The sequence below is a fragment of the Amblyomma mixtum genome, chromosome 5 (assembly GCF_055824585.1).
Source record: "Amblyomma mixtum isolate Tamu chromosome 5, ASM5582458v1, whole genome shotgun sequence".
Taxonomy (NCBI): domain Eukaryota; kingdom Metazoa; phylum Arthropoda; class Arachnida; order Ixodida; family Ixodidae; genus Amblyomma; species Amblyomma mixtum.
Genome location: NC_143016.1, coordinates 60749001 through 60773501, shown reverse-complemented (window position 1 = coordinate 60773501; position 24501 = coordinate 60749001). Strand labels below are relative to the sequence as shown.

At 47.7% G+C, this 24501-nt stretch overlaps 1 protein-coding gene across 3 annotated transcripts in view; it reads right to left on the bottom strand.

The window, feature by feature from the left end:
- LOC149342377 (solute carrier organic anion transporter family member 2A1-like) overlaps positions 1-22971 on the bottom strand; it is a 37353-nt gene extending 14382 nt beyond the window's left edge. For 2 of the 3 annotated variants that reach the window (XM_089544652.1, XM_089544654.1), the window contains exons 1-5: positions 21823-22971; positions 7241-7327; positions 3170-3361; positions 1939-2121; positions 997-1198 (exon numbers count right to left, since the gene is read on the bottom strand). In XM_089544652.1, the coding sequence (XP_089400778.1) occupies positions 997-1198; positions 1939-2121; positions 3170-3361; positions 7241-7327; positions 21823-22456 (1298 nt within the window). In that variant the 5' untranslated portion in view covers positions 22457-22971. The remainder of the gene's footprint in view (positions 1-996; positions 1199-1938; positions 2122-3169; positions 3362-7240; positions 7328-21822) is intronic. The other variant, XM_089544653.1, reaches the window with a different exon arrangement.
- Positions 22972-24501: the final 1530 nt, after the last annotated feature.

Here is a 24501-nt window from a genome sequence, read left to right as displayed (position 1 = left end):
TATCATAAACAATCCGCTTATGTTTCATCAATATCTGTGGTCAGTATCATTGAGTCATGTTACGCAATAAAGAAGGTAACCACGTAATGATACGGAAGCAATGAATTTTTGGCTCACAGCGGCCGCGAAAACATTACGCGCCATGCAAGACAGACAGTCCAATGCAAATAAATGGAACAGAACGTCTTCTTGCTTCACCTTCATGACCTCTTCACTCAAGACGTGATGTCAGTTCTTACAGCATTCCAGCTCGACCCAAGCTATTATCTTTCAAGCCATATTTATTTCCAGCGGTTCATCTTCATCTTCAACATCAGTTACTTCCATTTCAGGACGAATTTGTCTCACACTGACCTCCGATTAAACCTGCAGATGTCCTGCATCAGCTACGGCCACCTTATCGCCACAGACTTTCTAAGCCGCCGCGGTGGCACAGTGGTTATGGTGCTCGGCTGCTGACCCGAAAGGCGCGGGTTCGATCCCGGCCGCGGCGGTTGAATTTCTTTGGAGGAGAAATTCTAGAGGCCCGTGTACTGTGCGATGTCAGTGCACGTAAAAGAACCCCAGGTGGTCGAAATTTCCGGAGCCCTCCACTACGGCGTCTCTCATAGCCTTAGTCGCTTTGGGACGTTAAACCCCATAAACAAACATAAACCGGTCTAACCATCTTTACTCACTGGTGTCCCCAGCTACAATTGTCTTAACTCTTTCGGAATTCATTCTCTCACCCCAAAGGACAACCGGTTAATTTCGCATTACACTGTACATGTGGACACCTGCTCCCACCAAACAGAGCATAAAAATAAATTGAATCCCTACAAGCGATATTGGTTCGGACTAATCGCCACAGTGCGCGAAAATGTTGACGCCACAGATTAAGCCGACGTTGGCATAACAAGCATATGAGTCATGCCAACGCATTTTGACAACGCATGGCATGAAAAACGTCGACGCGGCGTTTATCGCGACGGAGCTCAGTTTACCGTTTGCATTTACCCGTGGCCAGCGGCGGTGGTGACGGTGCCAGCTAGTCGTATGGCTTCGCAACCGATGAAGGCGCAGGCCACGAGGCAGGCCAGCCTGAGCACGTCGCACAGCGTTGTGTACAAGGTGACCAGCCGTGGCCGGGGCTTGAAAGCGTGCAACGCCAGGCCGCCCATACCCAGGCCAAGCACGTTGGTGATCATAAGCACTGGACCTGCGAGAAAAATGGATTGATTATACGAATTGATTATATAGATTGATTATACGAACTGATTATACAGGCTCATTATAAGGATTGATTATAAAGATTGATTGTACGGATTGATTATACGGATTACTTATACGTATTGGTTATACGGATTGATTATACGGATTGGTTATACTGATTAGTTATACGGATTGGTTATACGAATTGTTTATACGGATTGATTATACGGATTGATTATACGGACTGGTTATATGATTGATTATACGGATTGGTTATACGAATTGATTATATGCGCTGCGTTAAATTGATGCCAGTTGCCTTACGGATGGGATTCGCCAGAGAAGGGCATGACAGCAGGAGCTCTTTTGAGTGACACGCGTTCCTGGGATCAATTACTGTACCTTGCTACTCATTACATCGGATGAAAGCGTTGTCTCGTCATCACTTGGTGTCGCCTTTGGTAATATATAGTGCGGACCTTCTACCTCTCGATTTTTCAGCGAATCCTTAAGCTCCCTGAAAAGGTCATCGCAATTATCAAGGATACTGTAGCACGCTACGTCAAATCAGCAGATAAATTCTCACTTCACAGTGCAGCGTCGTACAGGCATGAAGCATTCTACGTGAAGCCAAATGAACAAATAAAGCAGTTTCAAGAACTATCCCTTAGTTGTCGGCAGTTTTGAAAGGTGCAAGAGCTTCACAGCTCCACGGGCAAGTAAAACCCGTGGTGCCCACTGACGCACCTATGAGGAAGCTGGCCTGGGATGCGGACGTCCTGAACTGGACCTCGACGTACTTGGAGCTCATCATGGCGTGCCCAAGGTTGGCGTTGCTGACCAGCAGCCAGTACACGAGTCGGAACACGTACGCCGGGTTCCGGAAGAGAGAACGCACGGAGCGCCAGAAGCCAGCCTTTGTTTCAGCCTCTGCGAAAAAAACAGAAAATAACTAATTCCTGGGAATGTTCTCACGAAGCACAAACCATCGCAAAACACACGCGTATTTTTTTTTAAATTTAATGTAAAGAGAATATTAGAGAGGATTTAATGGCGTTTATGGTGAGCAAGCCTACATAACCAGATAATCTGAACATGCAAGCACATTTTTTTTCGACGGCAACATGTTTATGAACTCAATTTTTTTTTGCATACCGTAAGACTGCACCATAACAATCAGTATTTCTGCAGATCCCTCCTTGGGACGCATGCTATTTTCTTCTATTTATTGTTTAAAATTCTCCCCATTCGTTTTCTATGGGAGTCTTAATTTTCGGTGTGAGCGCACGATAAACTTTACAAGCAAGATTTATCTAGGCGCCGAACGATTAGACTATTGCCATTAATATGTTCGCAACAGTGTCTTACAATTCCACAGTTGCCTCGCAACTGAGTTACATCCAAGAAAGCTGGACTTGAGTATATACCGTTGCCAAATTTGTGGCAACACGCTAATGGTGACGACAGACCAGAGCTTACTAACTTTGGTCCCGTTAGACATGCAGCCGCTGGTTCAACAAATTTTGGATGTTCCAAGACTGGCGCTCTATTGTCAGGGGCCAGTAGTACTGTTGACTACTACCGACGTTAGGCTGCATGTGCGGTGCACACAGAAATCCGAAGAAAAGTGCACGTTAGGACAGTTATTATACTATATATACTGCGCCGCATGATGCATGCAGAGGTCTTGAAAGTGTACCCCCGGTGGGGGCTTTTCTTCTTCTTCACGGCATCTCTTTGTGCAACATTTCAGGACAAGATATTTCCTCTCTTCCTCAGTTTATATGCGAAACTGCGCCTGTTTCACCTGTTTGATCTGCTCACTCAACGTTGCTTAATTTCCTAGATTCGAGCAGTCCCCTGTAGCTCTATCGAGGATACATAGACCATCATCAGACAAAATGGTCCCCAACATACATAATGTATTTGTAGGACAGCCAGGCTGCTTGTGTAAAGCTTGTATAGTTTTGCTACTGACCATCGGCCTTCTTGGCGGGAACCTTGGTGGTGCTGTCCGCGCCGGAGCGCTGAGCAGTGGGCGGCGACGACAGGTGGCGTGGAAACAAGAGTATGGGAAGGGCCGTGACCGCCAGACACGCTCCCAGCACCACGTAGCCCAGCCACCAGGCGCCCACCCAGCGGGGGTCGGTCCGCTCCAGCACAGGGGCCACTGTCAGCGGGCGCGGTGTGGGAGAAAAGTGCGGCTGAACAAACAGTCGATGACAACAAGCCCCCACAAATGCAAGAAGATTTGCCTTCTGGAAATTTATTAACAGGAACCACGTTGCAATGAGCCATTCTATTTTTTCTGACCGTGAGTTAAGCCGCCGAGCAGCATTAGCAAGAAACTTTTTCACTATTTCGCCTTATAAACAATATTACAATGAACATAGAACAGCAAAAGTAAATTGCACAAATTCGCTAGATAAGCGCAGCTGAGTTCGGGGAGAAAGAACTGGCTTGCTCCTTTGTATGTGTACTTTAGCAATGCTCTAAAAATGGCTGCGCTTAAAGATTAAACCTGCAAGGGCATAGCTCACTTCAAAAGGGGTGTCAGGGACACAAGCTTCAAACCCGTGCTTCCTAACGACGGCATTAAAACGTTCAAGCATTGCGTTTTTCATGATGCTTTAAAGAGGCACTGGCGACATCTTCACCCATTGTTTCAGTAAAAATATATATACTTTTTTTTCTGGGTCGTGGGGGGGGGGGTCTCTGTGGCTCTGTTGATGTTTTTTCAGCAGGAAAATAGGCATTTATTCATTACAATAACATTTTAATTAAAATTACAACAATATTCCCTCCGTTCAGTTCGAACTCTTGACGTCGTAACAAAACGAAGTCAAACGAAGCCCACAATGGGGATGAAGCCTGGCTTCAGCAATCCGTATCTACAAATGCACCGACATCATACCATCTCCTTTGCGAAAATGGCTGATGGCGTCGAAGATGCTCCTGCATTTCATTTCTTGTCCTTTTCTGCCTAATAAAAGGTCCCATTTAAGTAGAAGAAACCTCCTTGTCATTAGAGCGAGGTAACTTGTCGACGCAGGTTAAATTCAATTTGTCTTGAGTGCTCCTTTGCTTAAGTCTGCCTCCATAGCCTGCCTGTTGTGGTCACGCACACTTCCGGTGTACATTGGACTTCGCAGCGAATCGTGAGCCACACCCCAGGCCGCAAGAAGGCTGTTTTTAACGGCTGAGCCGTTAATTAGTATACAGAGGTTAGGTTTGCGCAAGGCTACGCCGGAATACAAGTGCAATGCTCGCTCGCCATACATGCATGTTTGATAATGCATCGCGATCCGAACAGCTGTCTGTGAACGCACAGTTTATTTCGTCCCTTGAGTGTGATGGCCCTTGTGCAGAACAAGGCTAATTAACACAGCGCAGACAGACATTCCACGCATGGAAGAGAATAGCAGGCAGACATCACGCTGATTAATCATCCTCATCTATTTTCCTCCTTATAAGCCCCGTCCAAGTCCATTCCTTCTATTGCATTTCCAGTCAGATATAATTAATTCGGTTTTGTGTAGCAGTGTACGCTGTTCGCTTTCCGTTTCTTTGCATATACTTCATCTTTTGATAACACAGATTTGTAAACAATCTGAGCTTTTCTTTGCAGCGCGAATCTCGCAAGCATCGCAGTTCGCTGAAATAACACCATATACTTCCTGAATCGAAAACTGTTCCTCCCTATCTCCCCCTTTCCCGTCTCCTACTTTTCTCTCACGGCATCTGGAACTTCCTCATCATCGCAGCTCGTAAACAAATCAGGGCGAAAGCCGCTCTGAATGCGGCTGCTTATTCTGACAGATGGCCAGGCTCCGTTGCAGGAAGTGGTGAAAGCGAAAGAAGAACACGTGGGGATGAGGGGGTGCGGAAAACAATTCCAGTCACGAGAGACGGCAACGCGCACGCCTGACGGCATCCGATGAGTCGCATAAGAGGGCGTCCTCTGTGTCACGAGAAGGGAGCCGAAAGAGGACACGACCACGGCGAGATTGCCCGCGCATTACATGCCGCAACGCCACAGTGGCGCAATTCCCGACGTGCATTGTAAGCAGCCTATACGGAAGTAAACAGATTAAGCTGTCCTCTAGCACACTCCCATTTATAACAGGGAGTGCACTAGAACACCGTGCACTAGAAGACAGCTTACTTCCTTATCACTCCTTTCTGTGTAGAGTGCATACGCTTATAGGAGGGGTACTGGTTTGGTTTGGTTTGGTTTATGGGGTTTGATGTCCCAAAGCGACTCAGGCTATGAGAGACGCCGTAGTGAAGGGCTCCGGAAATTTCGATCACCTGGGGTTCTTTAACGTGGACTGACATCGCACAGTGCACGGGCCTCTAGAATGTCTCCTCCAAAGGAATTCTGCCGCCGCGACTGGGATCGAACCCGCGTCTTTTGGGTCAGCAGCCGAGCACCATAACCACTGAGCCACCGCGGCGGCATAGGAGGGGTACAGAGGAGAAATTTAATTTGCCCTGTGTCGACAGATTACCGCTTTCGACTGACAAAGAAACTACTTTAAAAGACGGCGCTTTTAAAACTTAGAAAAACACTAAAACTTGAATATCTCCTGCACCGGCCGTTTCCAAAAGCAAACCACGATTACGTCAACACAGTTTTTCGACGCGCAGCCCCAGCGACATTGTCATACAAAATGGCGGTTAAGATTTTTTACGTTTGGCACTTGAGGAGGGTCTTTTTTAAAGTAAGCAAATTCACAAACTGAAACAATTGAAATTAAGCTGTAACAGTCACCTATCCTGAGGTCTCGCTTTTGGAAACACTCTCAAAACTAAATGGCCCAAATAGCTAGCACATTAAAGCAAATCCCGAGAGTTTGAAATGCCCTACAGTTGCTGCAGATAACAAACTTTCGCGTTCAATGTGTGTTTGGTTCATTTTGAAAAAAAAAAAAAAAACTCCTAACATAGTTGGCACGGTTGGCATCACCGTGGTTGGCGTCTTGGAGATGTAGGGGCCTTCTGCGCAAACCGCTGCGTAAAATTCGACCTTTCCTTTGTTTCTTTTTTTTTTAAATCAGCACGCGAAATTGCACGCCCAAGCCAAGGCTAGCACGCTGTCAATATCTTCGTGTGGGCTAGTCGGTTAAGCATCACTGTAAGAGGCAGCGCAAAGGAAACCAGGACGAAAGAGAAGACACATATAACACAGGACGAGCGCTCGTCCTGTGGTATATGTCTTCGCTTTCGTCGTGGTTTCCTTTGCGCTGCCTCTTACAGCTAGCACGCGTTCCGTGCGTGCCGATGTTCGTTCCCGCCACGATTGACGCAGTTCCGTGTCTCAGAAAATTTTCCGTAAATTCTTATAGAAATCGGTTCCACAAACGAATATTGCAACCATGCGCCTCTTAGCTGGCACGATTCCGCTTGCGGTCGCTTTCAGAGACGAGCGGAAAGTAGCCGGAGACAAAACGTTCGGTCACTAAATTTACATAACCCCCGGAGCGTTCGTCGCTCCGGAATCCGAAACTATAGGATCGGGTGCCTCGTTCGAGCTAGTTGGCGAGCGTCCAAGTTGACTGCGCGCAGCGAAACAGCACAACAAGCGCCCCTCCCGTCGTTCCGTGTCTGACAATTGCGTCTGTTTCGTGCCGCGCAGGCAACACAAACTAGAGAACCGTTGGCAGTTTGGTTTGCAGTTTAACTTTGATCTCCGTCATGCCTCCGAATACCGGTCTTGTTATATCGTTTTCACTGTTCTGTTACTTTCAGGTGCAAACCCCACAATGACAGTGAGGATAGACTTAAAACAGCTACGAAGAGTAACTGAAAGTAGATATGAACATCGCTCATACTGAGCTTTTTCCATTTTCACGAACAAGTAAATTATTAGAATCGGGAAAATGAGCGACTTACAGACGCTCCCTTTCCGTCCACGTAATATAAGCGTGATTCCTAAAAGACACTCGGCTTCGTTTCACGTAATGTAACTGTCATTCGTAACACCCGGGCTGCGTGGAGAAGAAAGCCTGTTGCGCATAATGAGCGAAATCCACGTACATGGACTCACTTCGAGGGTCCTCGTAGTATCGTAGGCATAGCGAGCCCAGCGTGTAGCCCAGCGTCGGTCCGGCCAGCTTCAGTATGGCGAAGGTGGCTGGAGAAAGAAAGAGAAAAACAAAATGAAAGCACAATAAATGTTATGCACTGCAGCTCTGTTTCTACGTGACAGGCAAACCGCTCTCAACATGCACCCTCGAAGTATGCAACGCGAGCGGAAGCTGCTTTTATCGAAAGCAGCACACAGACAAGTATTAAAAAAAAACAATAATGAGCATCATCTTTGTTTTTGCAGCGTGTTGTTTGCGATACGCAACACCGAATTATCAGTGAAACCGAGCGGTATACGGCACCTCCTCTATTCTGGCAATTTTTGGGAAACGGAAATCAAGTTCGAGATGGCATATCATTTCTAGCCAAGCATACGTCGAATTGCGCGCGTACTCGCAATGTATCTGTTTGCACAGGTTATTCAAAAGAAATCCGAGAGTATTGAATAAATCCTATCCGTACCCGTAATTTGCTGGGAATAGATCAAAATGCTGTCCGAGTCGAACTAATATAGGTTCCCATCTTAAAAGAACAGGCGCTCGAATATAGCCGTTATAGTTTCGATAGGCTTGCGGACCGATCTCCCGCATAACCCTGAGAAGCAATGCAGAAACCAAATGAACTAAAAACACCAGGAAAAATTAAGGGTTTGAGGAATGCATGTCTGAAACGCCATAACAGATGCCTTTTGCGGAGACTCTGGTGATAATTGCACAAGAGATGCCAACAGAAGGAAAGCATGCAAAACAGCAGCGGATTGCGTTGTGCAACGCAACGCAGCGTTTTCTTGAATGTCTCAGCCGAGATCAGCCACGAGCGAATGAGTAAGCTTGTTGTTAAGAAGGTAGATTGCTTTGGCTTGCAAGCCCAGGCTAGCTGCGCTCTACCACGGCCGCTCGGGTCAAGGGTGTTTAGAGGCTGCCCGCAAATAAAAATAAAGAAAGGACTTGGGCCATATGAGGGAGACATGGGAGGAGGGAAGCGAATTCACGCGCTCGAGTCTATAGTTAGGGCACAAGGAACGTGGTGTGTTTATATGTGATGATAAGGAAGTATTAAGGTTTTTTCGGTACGTAGATGACAACAAATACGTTGATTCTAGATTTCTTGCGTTGCATTCAGTGTCAATAAAAGAACTTAGCCAGCAGCAGTTTTTCTTATACCGAGAGCAGCGTCATAGAGAGTAGGTTATTCTCTTGATGTAAGTTGTCGTATCATCCTCCCACTTTCCATGATCATTTGCTTTCCACCATGTTGACGGTGTCATAGGACACCGTTCCCTCTTAATGTACTCGGCGTGGTGAGGTTGCTTGCAACATGGTCCGATTACACCAACTAGTCTGCAACGGCTTGCCAAGATCACACTAAAAAGCGCTTTTCTTTACTTGGAAAATAAAGAAAATATGATCTTTAGTGATAATCAAAATCATTATACGCCTTGCTGAATATGCGTCTCGTATTATTTACACTGGCCATTTCACCTGGCCAGGCAACACCATTCAAGTGTTGCCTTTTACGGCAGCTTCTCTACGTGCAGTTGCGCGTCAGCGATAGTACTTGAAACGAATTTGCTTAAATCATGCGGCAAGAACATAAGGAATACGCCCATTACTCTCCCGATGTAATGGCTAGGTACTGATTTGCCAGAAATTCTGGCTCCCTTGCTCGCATCTGTTCTTCCAGTGCCGTTAAATAAAATGGCCAAAATGGCCATTTTGTTAACAGCGTCCCCGTTCAGGAGGTTAATGACCTACTGAGCGCCTTACGACGCTTGGTGCCGTGTATGCACCCTGCCAGCATACATATCAACGCAGGTGCGACGAAACTACGGAAATGCCGCAGCAGTGAAAAAAAGCTCCGCCTCATGTGGACGGTCTTTCTCAATCCCTATCACTTCAATTGATGCGCCAGAAGTGGTATACAAACGCCCCGCAATACGCTCTCCCGCGCAAACTGAGATCGATGGCACAAGTGCGTTTCAGTTTCGCGAGATTATGTATGCCTATCCGGCCGCTTTCGAGAGAAAGTTCTAAAGCATGAAATTGTCGATGGAGTCAGGTAGGTGTCAGACAAGCTTTGCGCTCGCCGACGGTTGTCATTAAGTCGCAGACGGCGCCGTGCGTTGAACTACTGTCGGTTCAGAGACCTGTAAGCTAAAAATGCAGGCCTGAGTTCTTTTCGTTTTTTTTATAATTGTAGGATAGAGTTTATGACTCGCCGTACTCCTTACATTCGTCTATTACTTCCGCTCTACAAAACAATTGCCCACTGACGTCAGGTTCCGAATTCGTGTGTTCACTCAATTTGGCGAAGGACTGGTAGCACCCAGACGCAGCCACCTGAAGACGAAGGGCAGTTGACACTCGCAGAAAAGGTGAAATTGACTTTATGCAAGCACTTAAACGGCGGTACAGACAACCCGCGCACATAATGAATATTGAGCACTGAACGATTCACAGCCTGCAAAGCTGATCGCGAACGAAGGCTTCTCAATGCCGGGTCTCCTCTTCCTTCGTCCGGCGAAGCCTGACCGAGAACCGCCTGTAACACAAGACACCACACCTTTTTTTCGTCGCACTCGAATAAACATTAGCTTTCTCCGTGCTGGCTGCCCCGACCGCCGCGCCGCCAGCCCAGGAGTGAGGAATGAGTGAGTCACCAAACACTGTAGGCAGAAGCTAGGATTTCAGCGACGACGTTGATAGAGAGAATCGCGTACACAAAGCTGCGCAACTCTCCGCGTACCATCTGAATGATGCTCGAGCGTCCCCGCGAGATTCTGCAGCCGCTCACCGCGCCGTTCAGGAGGACCAAAGTCATAATTTTATGAAAAGCAAGGGCTCATACACCGTTCAAGAAGTCCCAATATATCGCCACGTAGCCGCAAGCAGAATAATGAGACATGATGACGGATGCTGATGAGATTACTTAATCGGGAGAGCTTTCTGTGGCTATGTAGTGGAATCTACGAGCGAGCGCCCCTAGATTACAGGCCTGTGTCTTTGACTCGTGAGTGCGTGTTTACGCGCTTGTGGAAGCCAGCACACCGCGCTCGTAGCTTCCAATGCATACCCACACAAGGTTGTCTCCGAGTTGATGATGATGATGATGATGTCCTCAGGCTGAATGGCACGTACCCACGGCGGGGGATTGGCCAGGGTCCGCGCTACTGCCCGCTTCATCATCTTCTACTCTGTGACAATATGATTTCTAATGTTATAAGTGTCCTGGGTCTACCCTAAACGTTTCTTGATTCATGGCCGTACACTTGGTCGGGTAGAGTCATGGCGTCCTCTGTGTTACAAGCAATACAATACATTAGCAAACGCTGTGTTTCTATGGGTGAGAAAGACGACGCCCCTGACGCGGTTTTGTGCAAATGCTGAAGAAGCGATCGCATCGAAGCATATTTCCTCTTTGTCAGTGGTACTGTACTACAACATCCGGTTTTGGCTCCCAGCTCGTTCTTTAAACTGAAATTTTTGCTGAAAAGAACCTCTAATTGCAACCTAAAAGGTAACGCACATCTTGAAAAGCAGGTAAATTTTTGGCTGGTGTTAATTCCGCTCAATCAGCGGTACCGTATTCGAACATCCTGTGTTGCCTCCCGGCTCTTCTCTCACTTTTTTAAACAACGATTTCAACTCAAAAGAATCAAAGAATGAAACAAAAAGTAACGCACATCCAGGGAAAGTGGTAAATAATTTTCAAGCTGCTAATTTTTCCCATAAAAAAAATTAAAGAATCATTCCACACGAGGGGATTTAAACTGCTATCTTTCGCCTTCAAAAATGCATTTTTGAAGTAGCGCTTATCCACTGCGTCACAGAAGCGATCAAATGATCACCTTCATGGCACTCATACCAGTTTTCATTAAATTCTTCTACTTCCCAAACGGTGGTGCTCGTTAAACGGAAGCTGTTAAATAAGAGACCTGTTGCAAGATCAGCACTTGGTACCCACGGCAAAATCACAAACGAGGAGTATGGGCTGGCCATCGTTCGAAACACAGAAAGCTCAGAGTAAAATATTATGTGAAGAACGCCTGAGGAAATTGGACGATAACAGATGGGCAGCTAAGGTACTTGAATACTTATACAAGACAACGTTGACTCACACTGGCAGAAAAGGACTAGGAAACTAGCCAATGAGCATGCAGGACGCAAGAGCTGGAAGATAAAAAGCTCTAAACGATAGGTAAACAACACAGAAGGTAACAACTAGACTAGTTCAGTGGAAAGGAAGCAGTGTGTATAACTATATCAAAACTGGAAAACGCAGGCCAGGAAGGAATCGTTCTTTGATAACTCGCGGCAGCGCCCTAGAACGTGGAGCTGCAAAAAGAAATTTAACTAATATGACAAATGTGAAGTGTGTAGCAATCTGTAGAAACAAATGAACACCGTATACTAGAATGTGACATTATCCATTCGGATTTTGAACCATGCTCAGTCACTCTCCCTGAAGCACGAAGAGTTAAGGATAACAAAGGTAATATGAATGAATATGCGGTAGAAGTCAGCAAAAAGCGATTGGAAGACTGCTGGGTCAAAAGCAGGCCAGTGACTTAAGGTTATAAATTCAAGAATATAAAATTGTATTTTAAAAAATAGCGAATTTATAGACAATACTGCTAAGCTTGACGGATTGCTTGAGAAATATAAGGGGAAAAAAAGCCGAGAATGATGGCAACTGACACCACCCCGTTTAAAAGGGCACGCTCCGAATTTCTATCCTTCCAGCCATCCATCCTGTAGGACTGCACTGCTGAGAGAACAAAATCATGCCGCATCAAAAGGCTATTCTCGGGGAGGAAACAGCATCAAGAAGTCCGGCGTTTACCTTCAAAATATGTTTACATACTTCCCTTCAAAGACAAGATTGTTACAACATGGGCATGTTCATGTGCGTGCGCTCTTAGTATTGCCTTGTGTCACAAGTCTCTTCTGTTTTTACCTTGTTCTTGCGTAATGGCTGTGCCGGAGATTTCTGATAATCAGCAAGTCAATTATGGTACGGCATAAACAAGAGTGCAATTATTCAGGTACAAGCCAGCACTCTTAGCGATGCTACTTGCTGCGCCTAATAAGGATCGGGAAGCCACATCGTCATCATCATCAGGAACCGCAGCCGACTTAAGTCCACCGCCTCCAATTAACCCTGTCCTGCACAAACTGCAACATTCGCATACTTCCTAATCTCATCTATCCTTTACATTGCATTTCCTGCCACCTCCTCTCGCTTGAATTCTCTTATAACCCATTCCGCAACACTGTGAGACCATTGGTTATCTGCTCTCCGCATTACATGACTTGCCCATGTACGTTTAGCTTTCTTCTTTCAGCTTACGTATCACTATATCACGAATATAAAATGCGGATCAAAAGTTCTTAAAGCAAGTGCCTGAAGGATAAGTAGAGGCCTACGAAAAGGGGCAGAAATGCAGGAGGCACAGATAAGGTGTGTTTGCAAGGAACTGCAATGTGCAGCCAGAGACTTCTGGGATAAGAGTGTTTACACGTGTAAAGAGCCCTGAAACACTCCGGTTGGCCCTTTGCTGCATTTCTGTCGAAGCTACACCAGGACCGATTCTGTTGCATCATTCAAGTTGGAATGTCGCCATTTGCTGATTACTATATGGGAGAGGACAGTATGTACACAAGTGAATCTGTGATAAAAGCTCGAATGCTCAGCGAGACTGCGAGTGCTCTCCACCATGTGTACGAGCATGCTAGCAGCGCTAGGACGTGAGGAGAGTATGTCAGGGGGGCGAGAAGCAGCAACTGTGACAAAAGCTGTTTCGGGTTGTCTTGAAGCTCGACTTACGCTGTTAATTTTTGATCTAGTGCTAAGACTGTTTAATAGTGTTGTGACTATACCGTAGCGATGGACTAGTGGCTTGAGCATGCGGGAGCTGCGGGGTTCGATTCCCAGTGCCGCCGGGTACCCACCGGTAATACAATGGGTACAAGCTTTCCCCTGCCTGGTGCTCGGCTTCTTTAGGGTGAAATGCTTGGGAGATGGGTTCGTGACCCCACCTTGCGTAAATATGAAAAAATAAACGTGTCATGGCACTCTTTGGCCACAATTGCCCTTTCGCCATAAACATCCGTCATCATCAAAATCAAGCTGCGGTCTCGGCCTGCAATTAGAGACCACTTATTTCGCTGAGCTCTTCACGGTGCTCAGCGATTTCAAACTAGTGTAACCTTATCGGCAATTGTGCTGACGAATTCCTCAAACATTTGACTTCTGTGAACTCCACAGCAAGCTTCTGCATATTGTCGACAGAGGTGAGAATACCTGGTATGAGAACAGGTTACAAGGGTTGAAGGTTTACATAACGAAAATAATAAAAATAAATGTACACACGCTCTCCTCACACTTCAAGTGTCACCTCTGCTTATCTATACGCGACGACTGGCGAAATAGTGATGCCGACGTCGACTTCCGACGGAAACCCTCCTTGAGAGATAAACAAGCAGCGCAAGGAACAAGGACGCTCATGAGCGCAGGTTAGCGATATCAACGTGTGGCTGACGCGATACGGAGGTACGCACGTCAGCAAGAGAAATCTGTCTGTGGTGATGCGACGCCCCAATGCCAGGGCCATGGTCACGCTAAAATACTGAGCTGAATTTAAGCCGACAACCGAAATGGACGACGCAGTAGGTCTCCGAAACCAGCAAGCAAACCTGAATACTAGTGGGCGGACGTGCAATAGTGGACCGTTCCCGATGAGACAGATAGAGCGATTAGAGAGCTCTGTGTTGCATGTGATCTAAGCATGCAGGGAGGACATGTCATTTCAATTATATATATCGTAACTCTCACGCTGAAAGACGGGTCTAAAATAGTTAAAATAGATCTGGAAAAAAAATTTAAATTTTCTCTACATTTTTTTTCTTATCCAGGGCTTTGGAAGTGATCGCCAAGCGGTGGTGGCCGCAATGACGACAGAGAATACAACAGACGTATGCAACATAGTTGCTTAATTTTACTGAACGTAAGCTTACACTGCACTAAACAACAAACATTACAGCAAACAGAAAGGAAGATATGAATACTCCAAAGCGCACAGTGCAGTCGAACATCAGGACCTAAGAAAAAATTAATACAAAAAGCCTGAGCTGGGACCGTTTGGAGGGCCAGACAGTCTAAGGATGTTTTTCAATAAAATACACTTACGGTTCACACATGCATATTAGTGATCGCGAAAAAAACGGCCAAATTATGAAACAATTGCCACAAGCATCGTGCTGTGAGAAACCGACATGTAACAACCTGTACCATCCGAATGGTCGCACTGAATGCTTGCTGATGGACTGAATTTCACGTGTGCACTAAAAATGAGTAAGGAAGTTATGTCCCGTCGTACCTCACTCTGCGTGGAGTATTCCCATTCATTACCTTTTCTTTCATTGCAACTTTAAAAAACTCGACTCATTACGCGAGTCCGGGACTTGAGTGTTCGGCGCTCTTTTGCCGCAGGTGCCCTTGCGCAATAGAAATCCGTTATCGCCATCATATGGTTAATCTTTATTTTTAGTCAAGTGAGCTTGGTCCTGGACTTGCCATTATTTGTGAACTGTCAAGTGCAGACGCAAAAGTGTGGTAGCGGAAATATGTCCAGCAAGCCCCTGAATGCAAGTTTTTGCATTCAGAGGCAGCTTGGCCGCCAGGCTAAGGTTGGCACCTGGCGCCCTGGCTCTTGACACACGGACGCTTGTTATCTCTGTTCTTGGAGGCGCGCACAAGGCCGCGCGATAAAAACGAAAAGAAAAGGGAATGAGGTAAGCGAACGGTATGACGAAATTTCCTATGCCCCTTGTTGCTAACGGATTGGACTCTCTTAGACTCCATTCGAGGGATTGTTGCTAAGGACGTCGACTTGCGATCATTTATGAAGCTTTCCCATGCTCTTGAAACAGGATGATTGATACAGAAAGCTGTTGCGATGACAGTTAACGACCGTTTCATCAGCAGAATGAATCACAAAGTATCCAAAACAGAACCATGAGATTTTTTCTTTTTCGCCTCTGTGAAAAAAGCTGGCTCACGGCACAAAGTTATTTACTGTATCGCTCAGAATAATGTCTCAGCCGTAGACGTGGACAACGACGATGACGAAGTGCGTGTTCCAGCGCTGGGCCACTCGCCCCTTCCTTGTTCGGGTCTTCGGCTGTTTCTCCTGATACATGCCTTCGTTTACATTTTGTAAACATATTTTATCTTATTATAATAATGGTGGAGGTGCGACCTCCCGATATTTCTTCTCGTTACAATATCATGGACCGTAACTCTCATGGTCACTTAACGACATCTCAATAAGTCTTAACAGGATGCTTGTCAGTTTTGACTCTGAGGACATACTGGCGTCAGCTAGGTAAACTCATCATGACAGAGGTCTGGCCAGTCGAAGATGCCAAAATAAACGACTGCCCAGCTGTTATATCCTGAGGTTAGTTTTAAGAATTACAGCAGGTAAATATTTTCCCCCTCACTTGTTTTAGTTTAATTCACAGTTCTGACAAGCAAGAACTATGCTAATGAATGCCATGCAGACACCTTACTTGCATCACAGCTCATATAAGATTTTATCTTTTGTTCACTCATCCCTTCCTTCGTTTTTTGTTCTTTCGTATCACTCTCTGCCGAACACTTTTGGTTACTATTAAAGTGCCCACATAAAACCAAGAACCTTTCGTTTCCGTGTGTATTCAAGTGCCACATAAAACCAAGAACTTTTCGGTATCTATTCAAGTGTCAGAAGGTTCTCGGTTTTATATGGGCACTTGAATAGACACCAGAATGTTCTTGGTTTTATGAGGCATCTGAATAGACACCAGAAGGTTCTTCGTTTTATGTGGGAATCTCAATTAAGATGTGGTAACACAAAGAGCCGCTTCTGTCATATGCACCTTCTGCGACTCACACTCCACGTGGCTCTCAGTCAATCATACACGTACGGAACGATGAACCTAGCGACACCGGCGAGTCTACGCCTCTCTCCAAGGGGAGTGACGCCATTCTGAGAGCCCAGACGGCGTCACGCTGCGAGTGTGACAGAACTAGTCTGGCGAAAGGCGAACGCACCGTTGGCACGGTCGAGGATGCAATTACCTCGCCACCCTGTGCTTCCTATTATAAGCTCGCTTGCCTAATGAAGGAGTGGGAGCCGGTTTGGCTCCCTGCGAGCAGCAGTAAGTACGTGTGGCGTATACTGAACGCTGATATCGGCGGCCAACGAAAACGCTGTCCATGCTACAAAAATGGCGACGGATCTCACTTGACCTTTGCTCAAAGCGTCACTATACGGCAGTGCAACTACCAGCTGCAAAACTCCGTGTATTATCTCACCTGTGGCTATCGGCAACCTCAACCTCGAGGCGCTCTGTTTCTGCAAATGGGACATCAACGATAAAGAATATACAACAGTTGTTCCACAAGGACAAGCAGAACAAGATAAGTAGGCGCACAGCACCGCACTATTATCGTCGCGTTTTCATTGTGCATTGCGGCTTTAAAGCCTCTGTTTTTGTGAGCTATTCGGAGTGTAGCTACTATCGGCTGAGGCCAGCGTGTCTACGTCGGCGAATATATTTGAAGAAGGTCATAAACGAAGCCTGAATAAGCCAAGCAATCTAATAACGACACATGACGTGGGAAACAGTATGAATTGCAAGCCAGAGCGATCAATCACCCACGTAGGACTCCTGTAGTAAACTGGAATTAAACATCTAACTCACGTGGCTTATTTTTCTATATTTAGTTTCCATGGCAGCAACCAATCTAATCGATGCCAGTGCTGACTTGGCAGGACCAAAAAATATGCAAGCCTTTAATGCTCGAAAGCAAATTTCTCTTAACCCGGCACAGTTTACTTTCCCCTTCTCGCTTTGGGCTGGTCTGTGCATTCGACAGCGGGTGCGTCGCCTCGGCACAGGCTCTGCAACACTCATGAACCACCATTTCAGCGCATCGCAATGCGAACGTCAACACTTCAGTTGTTGTCTCGAAATACCGTGAAGGAAAACGGAAAGATAGCGTCGACCTTGCAAGCCATTGTTTGAGGCCTCCTCATGAACTTTTAATCTCCTACCTGCGATGGTGGCACCCCAACAATCGCCTTTACAGCAATGGCATAAAGATTGCAGCGCTGTGGCAGGCAAAGAAACTCTGCCTCCAGTCAGCACTATAAAGAAGAATCAGCGCGGATGCGCCGTGCTCATAGGTTTTGCTGGGATGAATTGCAAAAGCTTTAGTTCGACGCTGCTAACAACTAAAAAAACTCATAAATAAATGAACCTAAGTGCTATATTTAGAGACTGAAGTATAAGGTCTATAGAAGAAGACTTCGCCAGTACTGCTAGACCTCCTACAGACAAAACCTTCACTGCACTCCCTCAAAGCACTCAGTCGCAGGTCCGCAGATTCACTCAGAAACTAGCAATCCATGTTATCGCTGTCGCTCGGTCCACTCACTGAATGTCCGCTTCAGCCTCGCACACATTCACGTCGAAAACACACAAACACACACATGAAACTCATGTCCGCGTGCTCGATGGTTTCCTCAAACGTCGCGAACGACGACGGCCCAACTTACTCGGGCCGTTCTATTGGGATTGGGAAATCAGCCTTCATGCAGAATGCGCACCCTACCGAAAGCTTCGCATTCCCGGCTTCCAAGGGAAACGCGCCCGCGTCTCGGGTCATAAAATTGGGGGACCCCTCACTGCGAAAGAACAGCAGAGAAAGGATAGAAAAGAACGCTCGCTTACACAACCAAGGTCGAGAAACCACGAACGGGGACCCATAAACTGTCCTTTTACTGTCGGTACAGAAAAAGGTAAAAGTTACAGCTGAAGGCAACGTTCTTACGAACGTAGCCAGCCATGCGAGTCACGCTCGTCTGCCTGTGACGCTTCCCTCTCGGTTTTGGCACGGAAGGGCTCCGCGAGGCAGCACGGGGCTCTGAGCTCGCCTGAACGGCCTAGAAAAAAGAATACTGGCTGTAGCGGAAAACAACCGGAGTCCCATGCCAAAATGTCCGCGACATGCGATGGCACTGCTTGGAAGCGTGAAACGCAGCTTACTTTGATCAAATAAACTCTTTATTTACGACATCTATATCAAGCATTCAACATGTAGGATGCGTATCCTACGTCATCTATGAGGTCCAAGCACGATCAGGTGAGGTGCTGTTCTGGGCACTCAGTTATCGAACTGTGTCAAGATCGCTGACAGCTCGTACATTTGCGTGCACTGTCGGGCATCAGGATAGCGTGTTCAGCGAATGGGTGTTATCGACAAGTAAATATGGTTTCCTGAGTACGCCTGGATAAAAAAACCAGACGTAACTCGCCGACTGCCCGCTTATTCGCTGCAGGTGAAGGTAATGGAAGAATCCCAGAGGAGCTCGGCGAGACGATAAAACATATGGGAGCGCCACACCCGGAACACTCCGCAAAATATAGCTGAACATATTACACACCTCCTCCCGGTCCTACCTACACCGTCTCCCAGCTAACCCTAACTGCCCTGAACCTTCGCCAACCTAGAGCATTGCCTCTGCATATGCCAAGTCGCCATTCAATTCCCCAACTTTCCTTACCCACCCCTACCATCCAGAATTCCCTGGTTAGCCTTGGACCAGTTTGAAGATCGACTGGCACTGCTGGAACCAGTTCGTTACATCCTCGGCGACTAAACCGAAATTGCCAAATAAAGTACTTTCTCTCTCTCTCTCCCAGACGTTTTCAAGCGATCAAAACAGCACATGATCATCATGATTAGACAAGTGGCAGCAGAACGAAGACCTTTTCCATTGACCTCCAGTTATTCCTATCTTGTGTCCACTGCTCCTATCCCATCTCCACCCAATTCACTGAGGCCACCAATCAAATCTTTTTCCTTAGTGTTGACTCTGTCGCAGTAATGAGCCGCCGTTTTATGTTCTGTGCACTACATCGATCACCCAGTTTACTATTCTCTATTTTAATATCAGGAAGGCTGTCACCTCGACTTTGTTCACTGAACAGTATATTTCCAAAATCGCAGTCTCATCCCTTCATCTGATCTTCAGCTGGTTGCCGCCGGCTGCGCTTAGCACTGCTTGCTGTCCACTCTATTACTCTATTCCCACCACTGACAAATATCTGTTGCACTTCTCGGACGGCCTGCCCATTTACCTCGTAACTTAGCAAAGACGTATCTCTGGTCTGTGCATTCTGTCCTCTCGTTCTTTTTGCTGACTCCCTTTCCACTCGTCTTCGTGAACACTAACAAGCTGTTCTGTGACCCAGCTAATGGCTGCGCTAGAGAATAACGACGAAATATATAGTGGTATTTTTCTCTATAAACGTTAACAGTAAGATCATTTCTGTCTTAAGTGAATACATAGGACGATATTTTTGAAGAGTAAGCAAAAAATGACAGGCATCTTTCAATAAGAGTCGGTTTGGGACGGATCTTGAACGCTAGCGGAAAAGCATGAAATAAATGAAGGGTAGCAATATTGTTTACAAACGGGCATTTTTCTGTAGTGAACTGAATTCAACGACCATGACAGATGCCATATACGTCCGACAGGCGCGCGCGCGCGCGCGTGTGTGTGTGCGTGTGTGCGTGCGTGCGTGCGTGTGTGTGTGTGTGTGTGTGTGTGTGTGTGTGTGTGTGTGCGTGCGTGCGTGCGTGCGTGCGTGCGTGCGTGCGTGTGTGTGTGTGACAGATACAAATTGTTAAAATCTGAGTTGTCAATATACCTACAACAAACTGTGAGTAGCACACAAAAGATATTTTGAGAGTGAGGGGATTCAGGTTGACCTCGGTATCTTAATCAATTAAATGACATCAATTAAATGAAATAATTAAATCAAGTAATGAACTCTTTGCCACCGCATTAATGTGAATATTTTCAATGGAAAGTTAGAAGCCATCACATTCATAAGCTGTTCCATTTAGTGGAATGCCCTTAGCACGCCAATGTTGCGAGATATCAACCTCCACATTTCCAACACAACCAGGATAAAACTCAATTTCGAGAATCCGAATTTCCAACTGAATACAAGACGGTGGTTATCGGGGCAAAATTACACCTGGCGAGATGTAGCGGTGGCGCCGCCAAGGCGCACATCGTGAGGCGAAACTGATAATTATTTTCCTTGCACTTTTGGTAGGTCATGTCGGGAAGGGAGCCACGTGCAGCAGATGCGTACATCCGGCTGTATTGAGCGCCGATCATCGCCATCTTGCATGCGTAATCACGCTGGTGGAGAAATTTGGAGGCAGATGTCGCGGAATAAAGTAGTAGCTTGAAAATGTCATCATACTGAATAGCTTAAGAATAAGACAGCCTATAAACTTCCAATATAAGCGCGCACGTGAACTGCAGTAACTGATGAGTCCATTTAATTATTTTGGTCCATGAGGAGACTGAAGAGTGCAGTTACTCTCTCAATTAGTGCCATGGCCGGAAGAGGCACGTCCAAAACTGCTTTCGTAACTACTCGACAATTGTCTTTCAAAAAATAAGTCAGTTTTCAACGCCCCAATAGGGCTTCTGCAACGAGTACCTGTTTTAGTAGGATTGCGCATAGGTATTGTTTCGGATTGCCAAGACAGCGGCAACCGAAATATAGAGCTTCGTGGAGAAGGGAACAGCAGACTGCTTCTGGCAATGGCCCTTCATGGTGCCATCATTATACGGGCTCGACACCTTTCATCGACCGACTGCTGCTAAAAACAGAACTTTGTAACCTGCGTATGTGCCGAAATGTGCCCCGCCCATTTCCATACCGACCTCCCTCTGTGGACGCTTGTGTGTGTGAAAGCACGAAACGGTCGTGCCATGAGAAGCCGCGCTGAGTCCTTCGCTGGCAAGTGCCAGGTCTTGGTATGGTAATAAAGTAAGATGATACAAAGAAGCGATTTTCAATCAAGAATAATATTTTCAATGGAGCGTCACTGTACACTCCATCGAATGCAGTGACAGAATTAAGCGCTTCCTCCTACATAAAAACCAGTAACACTATGGTCAGACCGCCAGGCAGGTGCATTGAATATTCTTGATGACACCAAATCTGGCCTTCCTTTAACCCTTCTAGGCATGTGGGGAAGATAGTCGAGGGCGTCCCCATGACTGCTACCGAACCGAAAATGAGCGCCCACAGGTGCCTGCATGGTTATACCACGTACGAGCATGCGTTTAAAAACCAAGATTGGCGCCAAGCGTCTGTGCAAACCGGGCTATAAAGCAGATGTTACACTCTAGCGCGAGGTTTATAGCATGCGGTGCAAATTCCACAGTGCGCCGAGAGCACGCGGAGCTCCTATTCGGAAGGTTCTTACACCAGTCCGTGCTATTTGTCCTTCTGTTTTCACCTGGAAGGCTCGTCCACTTCCCCATGACGTCACTTGTACCGCACAAAAAATCACGATGCGATATAGATTTCATATCCTTTATTTCATTTCCTTCCTCGCTAAGTGAGTATTGTGCCCTCGACATTGTCGAAAAGCAGATCTCACCGGCTGGACACTCACCAAAGTGCAGCGGCGAATTCTTCTTCTTGACGCTGTCGTCCACGTACGTGCTCCCGGCTATGAACAGCACGCTGTACGCGGAACCGTAGAAGCAGTTGGCCACGAACAGCACTGCGGTCACCACCACCGACTCCGGCAAACCGCGGCCGCTGCAGCCGTGGTCGGTCAGCAGACGCCCCGAGTCCTGCTGGCAGCTGTCCAGCGCATCCGGCCCGGGCGCCGAGTCGTCGACGGCCAGGGCGAGCCCGGGTCCATACAGGAAGAAAGGCAACGCGCTCACTCCGCAGCTCACCACTAGAGCCAAGATGGCGGCGAAGATGAGCAGTGGCTTGGACACCGAGCGAGAGTAGTGGCCCACCAGGAAGCTCACGAAGAAGGGGCTCGCGCTGTCGGCGAACAGCACCACGGTGATGGACCAGCTGGACAGCCCGTAGCGACGTTGCAGAGTCGACATGATGGCGAAGAAGTAGTAGAAATGCGCGTTCTGGAGAATGCCGACGGCGCTGTACAGGAGCGTGAACAACTGCGGCCGCGCGAACACTTGAAGCGCGCGCGGCCTGAACCGACCCACGCCGCACATCCGGTTTGCGTCGTCGTCGTTGCTGTCGTTGTCGCCCGGTCGCGCGGAACACATGGTGCCTACAGCGCAGCGACCGCCGATCACAACAAAGCGATGTCGTCTTTCCCGCCGCTGACGGCTCGACGTTATGTTCGTTCCACGCAGAGAAGGAAGCGCGGCAGATTCACAAACGTCCGGCCGCAACCGTTGCCGCCGCTAAGAACCGCCGAGCGACTCCGCCACAACGTCGCAACTCCACCGCCGCTGTAGCCACGCTGCCGCCGCACAAGCGAAGCCCCCGCCCGATGCGAATACCTCCAAGGCGGCGGAGTTGGCCGAGTGCCCGCGCGGGGGTCTGTCCTGTGCGCTGCTCTCCCTTTCTGCTCCTCTCTTCCAAGGCGATAGCTAAGCGGCGATCGAGACGACGGCCCTTCGCGGAGCTGCCCTCCTCGGGCTGTTATCCCGTTATCACAGGGCCACCGGGCTGCGTCCAATCTACGCTAAGTGTTACTGTCGTTCAGAACGCGAGCGCTGCAACGCGCGGGTGTGTGCGCGATGTCGTCGGCGGTCTCAGCGACCGCCCGCTTGGTCTCGTGATCGCATGCGAAAGAGACGGTGCGGAAGGCGGGGAAGGTGCACCGGCGCAACAGCTGTTTCCCAACTCGCGCTCGAGTTTTCTCTCTCTCTGTTCTCTTTCGTTCTGTTTTGTGTACTTTATTTCTCTTCGCGGCGCCGCGCTGCGATTGTTTTTATTTTGATGATTCATGGGCACCGGTTAGCGAGTCGCGTACGACGGCCCCTCGCTGTCGCACGCGCTTCCCCCGTGCTGTGACGCAATCAGCGCGGCCTTCGCCCCGCTACGCCGTGCCGCGCGCGAAGGGCTTCGCGCCATTCGTGCAGTCCAGTATTTTTTTTGTTATTTGTCTCCACGACAACATTGTCGTGGTTTTATAGGCCATCCGGCATTAGTCACCTTGTTTTCGTCTGCAGTCAGGAGAAGCGGTCAGCTCTAGTGGGCTTGGCCGGAGAGCGGACGCCCTCGGAATAGTTGACGCGCTGCAGGGGCTGTTACGTGGAGCCGAGCGGCGACCCAGTGCGAACTCAAGGGCGACAGGACCGCACTACACATGAACACCCCGCGACAGTCAGGTGCGCTTAGTTCGCTTCTAGAGGGCAAAACTGTTTGTTGAATTTCGAGCGGAATCAGCTTACGCTATAATAAGGGAGTAATTACTCATTACTCAAGGCACTACACAAGGCAGTAATTACTCAGCTTACGCTAATTGGGGTATTCAAGTGAGCTCCATAACGACCTGCCCCCCCCCCCCCCCCCCCCCCCCATAAAAAAAAACGATTTAACATAGATGGGCCACCCTTGGGGACAGGTGGGCAACCTATGACACGTGATCTTATGATATCATCTCACCCTGCCACCAGGTTGAGAACAAACTCCCCACACTGGCAGGTGGCATTTTAATGACTCGTAGCGACAGCTTGCTCGGAAAAAGCAGTCTGGGTCTCACAGGCCCACTGGCGTCTGTGTTTTGAACAGCCACCTTCCGGGGCAGTGGCGCATCGCTTAACCGATGCACCATTGTGCCAGAAGTGGTATGACGACTCCCAGAGATCTATGAATGTGAAGTAGAGAATGACCAATTCTGACCAATTCAGCATATGTGAGCATGAACCCATTAATGTTTCTGCTTCATACCCTTAAAAGTTAAGGCGGAGCCACCGGTGTCCCCACCAGTTTTAATACGCGAGCCTCCACTATGCGATTTCATCGATGTTCGTCTGAAGCATGCTTGACCTTGAAAACTAAGCCTCGAACCGAATTGAAATTGAAGCAAAAACCGGTGAACAGATTAATTTGCATTTCTGCTAACCACGCTGAACCGTCCGTCATTTTTTCCCTCACGGCGCGTTTGAGGTGTCCATGGGCAAAGTAAGCCATGCAGTTATGCGTGTTTCCTCAAACCTAGCGCAGGGTCTAGACCACTTCTAGCACCGTGGTCTTAACCGCGAGTAATGCGAGACTGGGAACTAGCTTCTCTAATTTTCTTCGTGCAAGCGGGCCTTGGAATGTGCCAGGAAGAAAGGATTGAAATGGGCATTCCACA